The sequence below is a fragment of the Oncorhynchus clarkii genome, chromosome 9, assembly GCF_045791955.1.
Source record: "Oncorhynchus clarkii lewisi isolate Uvic-CL-2024 chromosome 9, UVic_Ocla_1.0, whole genome shotgun sequence".
Lineage (NCBI taxonomy): Eukaryota > Metazoa > Chordata > Actinopteri > Salmoniformes > Salmonidae > Oncorhynchus > Oncorhynchus clarkii.
The window spans coordinates 65837666-65850279 of record NC_092155.1 but is presented as its reverse complement, the minus strand read 5'-3'; the positions used below and the strand labels follow the sequence as shown (position 1 = coordinate 65850279).

The window sequence follows — 12614 nt, the reverse complement described above, 5'->3', positions numbered from 1 at the left end:
GAGGTAGAAAAATGATGTGGATATATTGAAGCAACATCTCAAGACATCAGTCAGGAAGTTAAAGCTTGGTCGCAAATGGGTCTTCCAAATGGACAATGACCCCAATCATACTTTCAAAGTTGTGGCAAAATGGCTTAAGGACAACAAAGTTAAGGTATTGGATTGGCCATCACAAAGCCCTGACCTCAACCCCATATAAAATTTGTGGGCAGAACTGAAAAAGCATGTGCGAGCAAGGAGGAATGGGCCAAAATTCACCCAACTTATTGTGGGAAGCTTGTGGAAGGCTACCCGAAACGTTTGACCCAAGTTAAACAATTGAAAGGCAATGCTACCAAATACTAATTGAGTGCATGTAAACTTCTGACCCACTGGAAAGCTTAAATAAATCATTCTCTGTACTATTATTCTGACATTTCCCATTCTTAAAATAAAAGTGGTGATCCTAACTGACCTAAGACAGGACATTTTTACTAGGATTAAATGTCAAGAATTGTGAAAAACTGGGTTTAAATATATTTGGCTAAGGTGCATGTAAACTTCGACTCCAACTGTAAGCACACACACACACACACACACACGTGCCGGAGCATGTGTACGCATAAGTGAATCAAGTCCTCCAACACACTGACATGACCTCTCACCTCTACCAGGCAGTCTCCCACCAGGCCCATGAGTAGTTTCTTGCCCTTTCTCTCCCTGACCAGAGAGGCGTTCTCAGCTCGGTGCATGCAAGTGAAGTCGAACATGGCCACATCAGGCTGGCCCGCGTGGTTCTGGGCAAACTGCATGTCGGGCAGGCAGTGGCCCGTGGAGAACTGGGCAGCATCGTAGGCGTAACGCAACAAGGCCTCCTGGTCCACATTTACCTGGGCCAGAAGCTTATCGGCATCACTAAAGTCCTGGAGGCAGAGGGAACATATTGGAGGTGGTCACCGTAGAGATATAACTGTTTTATATCTATGGTGGTCACAGAGGGAACATATTGGAGGTGGTCACCGTAGAGATGTATAACTATTTTATATCTATGGTGGTCACAGAGGGAACATATTGGAGGTGGTCACTGTAGAGATATATAACTGTTTTATATCTATGGTGGTCACAGAGGGAACATATTGGAGGTGGTCACCGTAGAGATGTATAACTGTTTTATATCTATGGTGGTCACAGAGGGAACATATTGGAGGTGGTCACCGTAGAGATATATAACTGTTTTATATCTATGGTGGTCACAGAGGGAACATATTGGAGGTGGTCACCGTAGAGATATATAACGGTTTTATATCTATGGTGGTCACAGAGGGAACAACATCAGTGGTGGAAAAAGTACCCAATTGTTGTACTTGAGTAAAAGTAAAAGATACCTTAATAGAATATGACTCAAGTAAAAGTGAAAGTCACACAGTAAAATACTACTTCAGTAAAAGTCTAAAAGTATTTGGTTTTAAATATACTGAAGTATCAAAAGTAAAAGTAGGAATCATTTCTAATTGCTTATATTAAGCAAACCAGTAGGCACAATGTTTGCGTTTTCTTTACATTTACTGATAGCCAGGGGGACACTCCAACACTCAGACATTGCTTCCAAACAACGCATGTGTGTTACGGAGTACGCCAGATCAAAGGCAGTAGGGATGACCAGGGATGTCCTCTTGATAAGTGTGTGAATTGGACCATGTTCTCTCCTACTAAGCATTCAAAATGTAACAAGTACTTTTGGGTGTCAGGGAAAATGTATGGAGTAAAAAGTACATACTTTTCTATTGGAATGTAGTGAAGTAGAAGTACACAGTGAATCAATTGGAAAAAATAGATTACTGGTATGTCAATATGATTTTTAAACAAAATGGAACAGTGACAAGAAATACAAAAAAACAACCCCCATAATCATGCAAATACTGTATATAGAATGATTACTCTACTGGTATGTCAATATGCATATCATGAAATAGAACATTGAGCAGAACAAGAGGACACAGAGGAAATATTTTTTTGGGGGGGAAAGTCAGTGTGAGCTCAATCATTGAAGACAAAACAAAATGATCTAGCGTAGTCCTTCCAGAGTTGTAGTGTGAGAAGAGGGAGTGAGCGGGTACACTGTAGCATGGCTCAGTGCTAACCCTGTGCTGCACAGACAACAATTCCATTACAAGTGTTTATTAGCATCTAATCCCTTACAGCAGGAAAGGTACCCAGCCTAGGAGGACTATATTGTGATGCAAAGGTCAGAGGAGCCAGAGATGGATAATAGACTAGAGAAATAGATGGGTTGGTGGTTTAGTAATAAAACCGACACGTGCGCAACTATGGGACAAAACAGACGGAGCTGGCTTAGATTGTTGACAACATGTAAACTATATTTAGTCTAAAATACATTTGCACAATGAGTATTTGTTGTCTCTCAAATACAGTGTTACAATTGTTGGTTAGCTAACTAGCGAATTCTAGCCATATTAGCATAGATGTGACATCAGTCAAAACAAGACACGGCATCAATAACAAGATACGAGCCAACTAGGATTCCCCACATGGCAGCTTCTTGTCATTGTTGCTAGCTATCTGACCTCTAGAGGCCTAGTATGGAGCTGCTGCTGTTGGTACTAATGGATGCGTTTTCCTCACCTGTTTAATGACCCCCATCTTTAACAGGCTCTTCTTCTTGGCAGTCATGACAAAGTAGTGGGTGTCATCTTTATAGTAGACTATGTTCTCCAGATCAATACCTGGAGGGAGAGAGAGAGACACACACACAGAGAGAAAGACAGAGAGAGAGAGAAAAATAAAAAAAAAGAGAGAGAAACAGAGAGACAGACACACACACACAGATCAGACACACACAGAGCGAGAGAGAGACACAGAGAGAGACACGGAGAGAGAGAGCGAGAGCAACCGAGAGAGAGTGATTGAGAGAAGGGGGATAAAGAGGGACTGAATGAGTGAAATAAACTAGTTACAAGACAATGACAGGACAAGTGAAACAGCAATGGAGCACAGGAAATTACACAGGAAATTGACAAAAAGAGGAAGAGGGACACAATTAAAAGACAGCACTGTCACTCCTTATCTGTCACCATGCCCACCCAGCCCCTATGGTATTCTTTATTCCGATCCCCAGTCACTGACACCATAGCAACCACCAGTAGAAGTGTTGGCACTCGTAGCCCCAAACCCGGGGCGTAGAATAGAATCCTACCCGTCTCTGTGAGCAGGTCCTGGAAGAACTTCTGGTTGTAGATACGTGCCACACCGCTGATCTCTGCCACCTGGGTCTCGGCTGCAGTGTGACGGTTGAGGAAGTTACACGTGATGCCAATGGCCAGCTTCCCTCGCAGCTCCTTCCTCTTGAAGCCTGGGGAGTGGGGACAAAGACAGAAGCACATGCAGCCTGAAATCAGGTTCATATAGTTGAGTGTTTCTGTTGACTACATCCATTGTATCGGAGCTACAGTAGTGTGTGTCCTCTCTCCTCACCATACGGGACAAAGCTTCCTCCTCCTGCAGATATGAAGACATCAAACTGGAACTTCCCAGCAGGGTGATTGTCAGGAAACAGCTTTGCCATCCAGCCTGATGGAGACATACAAAGACAGAGGGAGAGAGACAGGAAGAGCAAAGAGTTAAGGTATATTTCCACTCACAGTGGACACTCCGGACAAATATTTAAAATGGCCCTACAAGCTTTTACTACCACAGAAATATTTTGTATTGTATTCGTTTAATACACGGGGGGAACGAGGGGGGGGGGGGGGCTCCTGAGGGCTACCTGTGGCTCCTGAGGGCTCCACAAATCCTTTGAATTCCACCCCTGTTTGAACTTCCACCCCCAGGAGAAGACACACTTTCAGCAGTATCAGCTGGAGCTGACGGATGCCTGAAAGATACAGACGCGTACAAGTATGTATGATATTGTCCCACAGGGAATTAAAACAATCCTCTTCAATTCAATGTACAATAATACATACTCAGACACTATGTCCAATAACCTTAATAGCATCATAGCAAACTAATAAGAGACTGGTTTGATTTAGTCATACGTAATAAATAAAGACATTTGATTGGCATTATGACACCAAGACATCAGGTTGATCTAGTATGGTACTGGTGGACATACTGATGTGATCCAGAGCCCCCGTGCAGAATTTGCCGTAGAACTTCTTGGCAGCCAGCCCACGCAGGTCATAGATGGTGTAGGGCCACAGGTGCAGCACGTTATTCCGGGAGAAAGAGTCTCTCTTCTCTAGTACCACCACATGAGCCCCCAGCAGAGCCAGCTCTATGGCTGTCCTGAGCCCGCACGGCCCTGCACCCAGCACTAGGCACTGAGGAGAGGGGAGAGAGAGAGAGATGTGGAGAGACAGAAGATAAATAAAACAGGAGGAAGAAATGAGGAAGGAGAGACTAAGCTCTGCAGGGATGAATGCACCTTGATAGTATTAAAAGGACAGACTGTACTCTGCCAAAGTAGATCCACAACACTGATGTAGAAACCTTAACCACTACATAGCCACTGTCCTTGTACAAACATATTTTACTTCAAAGAACTTCTTGAGTATCTCTCTTCTTCTCTTAAATAAGAATAAATAAATAAATAAATAAATAAATACACGCCTTGTTTTTGGCACAGACTTCGCCTTGCTGGTAGTCTTGGTGTTGAGCCCGCTTGTCCAGCTTGACCCAGAGGGACTTGGCCTTCCAGTAGTTGAGCCTCTCCTTGAGCTTGGTGTAGAAGCTCTGGTAGTCCCTGGGGTCCACCTGTAGGTGGTGGCAAAGCTCTGAGAAAATACGCTGCACCTCCTTACAGGTCTGGGCTTGGACGAACTGCTCAAACAAGTCATGGGACGGGTTGGTAGAGTTCTGGTTGGCCATGGTAGTGGATGGTGTGGCGCACCAGTGCCTTGGCTCAGAATCTCTGGAGTTTACTGTGGAGAAAGCAAATACCAACACCATGAGCAAACTGCAATATACTGTATATTGTAGTCATCTTTCATTTTCTGTGAATACAAATATATTATAAAAATGATATTTGTTATAGTAATAAAGTTGTCCTCCGAAGAAAAAAATAACTGAGCTCAGTTATAGCACTAAATATAATGAAAGATTAGTCCTGCAATATTGCCGTTGAGGTTATATATGGAGGTGGTCCTGAGGTCTAAATAACAGACAATTCCCTCTGTCTGAAAATATAACACTGAAATTAGATGTTTTCAAAGTCACCTGAGTCCACGTCATCACTAACTTCCCCAACCATGTGTTCTGTGTATACAGTACATTTGTGGTCTGTATGACACCACCCTAAGGTTGTGAATGATACCACGATGGGTGTTTGAACTTAGTTGTGTGAAATATATTGTCACTAAGATAGAGATTGAACCTCACAAGTAGAACTCAACGTCAACAAAACAGATGATTGTGGACTTCAGGAAAGAGCAGAGGGAGAACCCTCCTATTCACATCGAAGGGACAGCGCCTCTTCAACCTCAGGAGGCTGAAGAAATTTGGCTTCTCGCCCAAAACCCTCAAACTTTACAGATGCACAATTGAGAGCATCCTGTAGGGCTGTATCACAGCCTGATACGGCAACTGCACGCACTCAACCGCAAGGCTTTCCAGAGGGTGGTGCGGTCTGCACCGGGCTCAAACTACCTGCCCTCCGTGACACCTACAGCATCCCATGTCACAGGAAGGCCAAAAAGGACATCAACCACCTGAGCCACTGCCAGTTCACACCGCTACCATCCAGAAGGTGAGGTCAGTACAGGTGCATCAAAACTGGGACCGAGAGACTGAAAAACTGCTTATTTCTCAAGGGCATCAGATTGCTAAACAGCAATCACTAACTCAGAGAGGCTGCTGCCTACATTGAGACCCAGTCACTGGCCACTTCAATAAATGGATCACTAGTCACATTATATATGCACTCTAAATAATCCATCTATTGCACCTTCGCCATCCCTCATCTATATACTTACATGTACATATTATCATTCACCCCTTTAGATTTGTGTGTATTAGGTAGTTGTTGGGGAATTGTTAGATTACTTGTTAGATATTATTGTTAGATATTACTGCACTGTCGGAACTAGAAGAAAAAGCATTTCGTAACAATCACAGTAACATCTGCTAACCACGTGTATGTGACAAATTGATTTTATTTTTTAAACTCTAGATGTTTTGCCTGACCTCTTCACTGCACAAACAAAACACAACATTCACTTTGAGGACAAATATACAGTACAATGGAGGACATGTGCCAATCAGCCTCAGGCCAAGTGTTCTCTCTCAATTGTGAGGATACTACTCTAAAATAAGCACTTCCTGTATCTGTGGTCCAGTGTCTCTGCCAGAGGGAACAGAGACAAAAGCCACAACAGACTGATCAGATGTGTGATAAACTCAGCCTCACTGGCCACACACACACACAATACAGAAGCTATCCACCCTACTTAAACAACTGGTTAGAAATAAAACACATGTGCTCTGTGCAGAGGGATGTCAAGAGATTTGAAAAGCTCTTACTTAGTATCACATACTGGAAAAACATTGACATGTCAATGAGATAGTATGTGTAAATGTTATAACTTCCTGGTTGTGACATGACATTCAGCGTCATCTGCTACACACCTGAGACAGACAAACTCTATTGGTCAGAGTGGGTGAAGGACTTTTTAAAACCACAGAGAGCTGTAAAAAATATATGTGAGAGAAATATAGGCTACTGTTAATCAAACATAAACCAAGAGCTATTCATTCAATGGACTGAGATTGTCCATGTGAATTCTGTGGATGTAGAGAATGGGGTAATATCACAGGCTCTACTCTGTGTGTAGGCCTATGAGTGGAAAATCCTCATCCTCTCCGTACAGTAACTCCCTCTAACTCTATACTGTAGCCTTTTTCATATCAAATTGTATTGGTTGCGTACACATATTTGAAGATGTAGCAAGTACAGCGAAATGCGTGTATTTCTAGCTCCAACAATGCAGTAATATAAATCCCCAAAATAAAAATTGAGAAACATCAGAATGATCAGTCAGTGTCTAGAATTTACAGTGCAATCGGAAAGTATTCAGCCCCCTTGACTTTTTCTGCATTTTGTTTCGTTAAGGCCTAATAACCAAAATGATTTCATCAATTTTACAATGTCACAGCCTTGTTCTAAAATTGATTTAAAAAATGTGCTTTCCTCAGCAATCTACACACAATACTCCATAATGACAAAGCGAAAACAGTTTTGGGAAAATGTGCAAATTTATTACAAATAAGAAACAGAAATACCTTATTTACATGACATTGCGCATGGTGATCTTAGGCTTGTATGTGGCTGCTCAGCAAGGATTTACACTGCCAATGTTTACGTATGGAGATTGCATGACTATGTGCTCGATTTTATACACCTGTCAACAAAGGGTGTGGCTGAAATAGCCGAATCCAATAATTTGAAGGGGTGTCCGTATACTTTGTATATATAGTGTATGTCGATACTATTCTCAGAGCTAACCCGGGACAAGGAGTAGCAATGATCCAGCGTGTTCAATGCGCGAGTAGCACAGGAGGTGTGTTGATAGAATTTAGGTAGCGTTATCCTCAGATTTCCTTACATACATTCAATTAGTATTTGGTAGCATTGCCCTTACATTTTTAACTTGGGTCAAACGTTTTGGGTAGCCTTCCACCAGCTTCCCACAATAAGTTGGGTGAATTTTGGCCCATTCCTCCTGACAGAGCTGGTGTAACTGAGTCAGGTTTGTAGGCCTCCTTTTTCAGTTCTGCCCACAAATTATCTATAGGATTGAGGTCAGGGCTTTGTGATGACCACTCCAATACCTTGACTTTGCTGTCCTTAAGCCATTTTGCCACAACTTTGGAAGCATGATTGGGGTCATTGTCCATTTGGAAGACCCATTTGCGACCAAGTTTTAATTTCCTGTCTGATGTCTTGAGATGTTTCTTCAATATATCCACAATTTCCCTTCCTCATGATGCCATCTATTTTGAAGTGCACCAGTCCCTCCTGCAGCAAAGCACCCCCACAACATGATGCTGCCACCCCTGTGCTTCACGATTGGGATTGTGTTCTCCAAAAAATATGATCTTTGTCCCCATGTGCAGTTGCAAACCGTAGTCTGGCTTTTTTATGGCGGTTTTGGAGCAGTGGCTTCTTCCTTGCTGAGCGGCCGTTCAGGTTATGTCAATATAGGATTTGTTTTACTGTGGATATAGATACTTTTGTACCCATTTCCTCCAGCATCTTCACAAGGTCCTTTGCTGTTGTTCTGGGATTGATTTGCACTTTTCGCACCAAAGTACGCTCATCTCTAGGAAACAGAACGAGTTTCCTTCCTGAGCGGTATGACGGCTGCGTGGTCCCATGGTGTTTATACTTGCGTACTATTGTTTGTACAGATGAATGTGGTACCTTCAGGCGTTTGGAAATTGCTACCAAGTATGAACCAAACTTGTGGAGGCCTACAATTGTTTTCTGAGGTCTAGGCTGATTTATTTTGATTTTCCCATGATGTCAAGCAAAGAGGCACAGAGTTTGAAGGTTAGTCTTGAAATACATCCACAGGTATACCTCCAATTGACTCAAATTATGTCAATTAGCCTATCAAAAGCTTCTTAAGCCATGACATCATTTTCTGGAATTTTCCAAGCTGTTTAAAGGCACAGTCAACTTAGTGTATGTAAACTTCTGACCCACTGGAATTTTGATACAGTGAATTACAAGTGAAATAATCTGTCTGTAAACAATTGTTGGAAAAAATACTTGTGTCATGCCAAAAGTAGATGTCCTAACCGACTTGCCAAAACTATAGTTTGTTAACAATAAATGTGTGGTGGTTGAAAAACGAGTTTTAATGACTCCAACCTAAGTGTATGTAAACTTCTGACTTCAACTGTACATGTACAAATTACCTCAACTAAGATGTACCCCGCACACTGACTCGGTACCGGTACCCCCTGAATATAGCCTGGTTATTGTTATGTTAGTGTGTTACTTTATATATACAGTGGGGAGAACAAGTATTTGATACACTGCCGATTTTGCAGGTCTCCTACTTACAAAGCATGTAGAGGTCTGTAATTTTAATCATAGGTACCCTTCAACTGTGAGAGACAGAATCTAAAACAAAAATCCAGAAAATCATATTGCATGATTTTTAAGTAATTCATTTGCATTTTATTGCATGACATAAGTATTTGATCACCTACCAACCAGTAAGAATTCCAGCTCTCACAGACCTGTTGGGCTTCTTAAAGAAAAACTTCCTGTTCTCCACTCATTACATGTATTAACTGCACCTGTTTGAACTCATTACCTGTATAAAAGACATCTGTCCACACACTCAATCAAACAGACTCCAACCTCTCCACAATGGCCAAGACGAGGGAGCTGTGTAAAGACATCAGGGATACAATTGTAGACCTGCACAAGGCTGGGATGGGCTACAGGACAATAGGCAAGCAGCTTGGTGAGAAGGCAACAACTGTTTGCGCAATTATTAGAAAATGGAAGAAGTCACCCTGGGTCTCTGGCTCCATGCAAGATCTCACCTCGTGGGGCATCAATGATCATGAGGAAGGTGAGGGGTCTGAAGAGAGCTGGGACCACAGTGTCAAAGAAAACCATTAGTAACACCCTATGCCGTCATGGATTAAAATCCTGCAGCGCACGCAAGGTCCCCCTGCTAAAGCCAGCGCATGTCCAGGTCCGTCTGAAGTTTGCCAATGACCATCTGGATGATCCAGAGGAGGAATGGGAGAAGGTCATGTGGTCTGATGAGACAAAAATAGAGCCTTTTGGTCTAAACTCCGCTCGCCGTGTTTGGAGGAAGAAGAAGGATGAGTACAACCCCAAGAACACCATCCCAACTGTGAAGCATGGAGGTGGAAACATCATTCTTTGGGGGATACTTTTCTGCAAAGGGGACAGGAGGACTGCACCGTATTGAGGGGAGTATGGATGGGGCCATGTATCACGAGATCTTGGACAACAACCTCCTTCCCTCAGTAAGAGCATTGAAGATGGGTTGTGGCTGGGTCTTCCAGCATGACAACAACCCGAAACACACAGGCAGGGCAACTAAGGAGTGGCTCAGTAAGAAGCATCTCAAGGTCCTAGAGTGGCCTAGCCAGTCTCCAGACCTGAACTCAATAAAAAGTCTTTGGAGGGAGCTGAAAGTCCGTATTGCCCAGCGACAGCCCCAAAACCTGAAGGAGCTGGAGAAGGTCTGTATGGTGGAGTGGGCCAAAATCCCTGCTGCAGTGTGTGCAAACCTGGTCAAGAACTACAGGAAACGTATGATCTCTGTAATTGCAAACAAAGGTTTCTGTACCAAATATTAAGTTCTGCTATTCTGATGTATCAAATACTTACGTCATGCAATAAAATGCTAATTAATTACTTTTAAAAAAATCATACAAATGTGATTTTCTGGATTTTTGTTTTAGATTCCATCTCTCACAGTTGGAGTGTATCTATGATAAAAAATTACAGACCTCTACGTGCTTTGTAAGTTGGAAAACCTGCAAAATCGGCAGTGTATCAAATACTTGTTCTCCCCACTGTGTGTGTGTGTGTGTGTATATATATATATATATATATAAATAAAAGATATATCAACGTAGTGTATGTAAACTTCTGACCCACTGGAATGAATGAATGAATGAATGAATGAATGAATGAATATATATATATATATACAGTGCCTTGCGAAAGTATTCGGCCCCCTTGAACTTTGCGACCTTTTGCCACATTTCAGGCTTCAAACATAAAGATATAAAACTGTATTTTTGTGTGAAGAATCAACAACAAGTGGGACACAATCATGAAGTGGAACGACATTTATTGGATATTTCAAACTTTTTTAACAAATCAAAAACTGAAAAATTGGGCGTGCAAAATTATTCAGCCCCTTTACTTTCACTTTCACTTTTATTCAGCCCCTTTACTAGCATGGCCTGTCCTCAACCCTGCATCATCTTACACCATCAAATTATTACTGCTGTTCACAGCTTAGATTACTTGCAATTGACTGGCCAATATATCCGACAACAGTCCCACTCCTGCCAACCTATGTGTAACTGGTCTGGCTGTGTAGCTGTGTGTCGTGTTTGAAACCTAAAGGACAGCTCGTCGACAGCTTGATGTTATCCATTGATCTAGCATAGAGTAAATGAACTGCCCCGCAGTAACTATGAATTTGGTCAAAATCTTTGATCGGTTGTAATGGTCAGGTATATTATCTGATTAATGTGGTATTTAGTTTCCTGACACAAAAACAAGACAACTGATCAGAATATATCATGGATAATCAAAAATTGCTGTCTGTCGAGACAAAAGACTTTGAAGTCAGATTTTGCATTAAAAAAGAAATGACCCATTAGTTCCACTGCAATAACTGCAGAATTTACAGTTGAAACCCTATAGCTGTCAGATCCACATCTTAAGTATTGTGACCAACAGTCACACAGCAAGAAATTCCATCTATCTATTTACTCAGGATCTTGCTGCACTGGAGATGACTAAACACAATCAAATCATGACCAACATCATTACCCAGTCATGATTGAATTCATAACCAAAAAGCTCTTTGACGAATCATGCATTAAAACAGTTGTGACTGGTACATCACACTGGTACATGCCATACAGCTGGCACTACCAGAGAAGCACACACACACAAACGGAAATGGTCGTGTTCAGACGATAATTAATGCTTCCTTGATTAACAATGATTAACAGCTTGCATGTGGGCACAAAAGTATAGGTTAAAGTCCCTCTCTCAATGGACCTCCTTAGGGAAACAAATAAAACACTGTGTCAAATACAGTAACAGTAATCCTATCCCATCCTACTGTCCCCAGCTTTTCATCGTCATGTCATCTTCTCTCAGTCATGTGTCTGTCACACTCTTATGACTGTTTACTCAGCCTGATTTTGGATGTCATATTTTGGTACTTCTTATTGGTCACGCAGCAGATTTCTAACAGATATTACTGCACAGTTGGCACCAAGGACACAAGCATTCTGCTACACCCCAATAACATCTGCTAAATACAGTGACAAATCAAATTTGACTTGATTTTGATTAGATAAAGCTATGTAATTCTTCTTCATACTCAATATCCGGATGATATAATTTAAGAGAGAAGAGCAGTAGTATACTTGCTCATACTGTCAAAAGACAGATGACATCCTCAATGCTGCGTTGGCTACTGTGGTGGAAGATAACAAGCAGACCGGTCTTGCCTGTTCTTAACTATTGTGGTGATGTGGGTAAGAATGCTACACTGTAAAACACAGAGAATCTGACTGGTAAAAACATTTAGAGTCAGGAATGAACTTTCAGGTTCTTTCTGAAACACATCTTGGCATGACAAATATGAACATAGCCAAGAGAGAAAAAACCTGAAGAGTGAGGAAGAATCTTCCTTATGAAGTAGACTGACAGAGCAATGATCAATTTATTTCAATACTTTTGAGAAAACAACAGTGGAAAATGTTTGTTGACTTACCCTGTCACAAGGTCGGCTGAGAACAAAGGCTCTGCCAATGCTGTGTATATTGTCAGGATGCTGGATGCCTCTGTAACATGACAGAGCAGCCGAAAG

The 12614-nt window shown here is 41.9% G+C and overlaps 1 protein-coding gene across 1 annotated transcript in view; it reads right to left on the bottom strand.

Annotated features, from left to right (window-relative positions):
• The window catches only part of LOC139416812 (F-actin-monooxygenase mical1-like), a 41275-nt gene that overhangs the window by 27835 nt on the left and 826 nt on the right, over positions 1 to 12614 (bottom strand). Inside the window, exons 2-9 of the mRNA XM_071165893.1 lie at positions 12519 to 12588; positions 4609 to 4919; positions 4112 to 4319; positions 3764 to 3871; positions 3472 to 3567; positions 3194 to 3349; positions 2623 to 2723; positions 645 to 902 (exon numbers count right to left, since the gene is read on the bottom strand). Coding sequence (XP_071021994.1) covers positions 645 to 902; positions 2623 to 2723; positions 3194 to 3349; positions 3472 to 3567; positions 3764 to 3871; positions 4112 to 4319; positions 4609 to 4866 — 1185 coding nt within the window. The 5' untranslated portion in view covers positions 4867 to 4919; positions 12519 to 12588. The remainder of the gene's footprint in view (positions 1 to 644; positions 903 to 2622; positions 2724 to 3193; positions 3350 to 3471; positions 3568 to 3763; positions 3872 to 4111; positions 4320 to 4608; positions 4920 to 12518; positions 12589 to 12614) is intronic.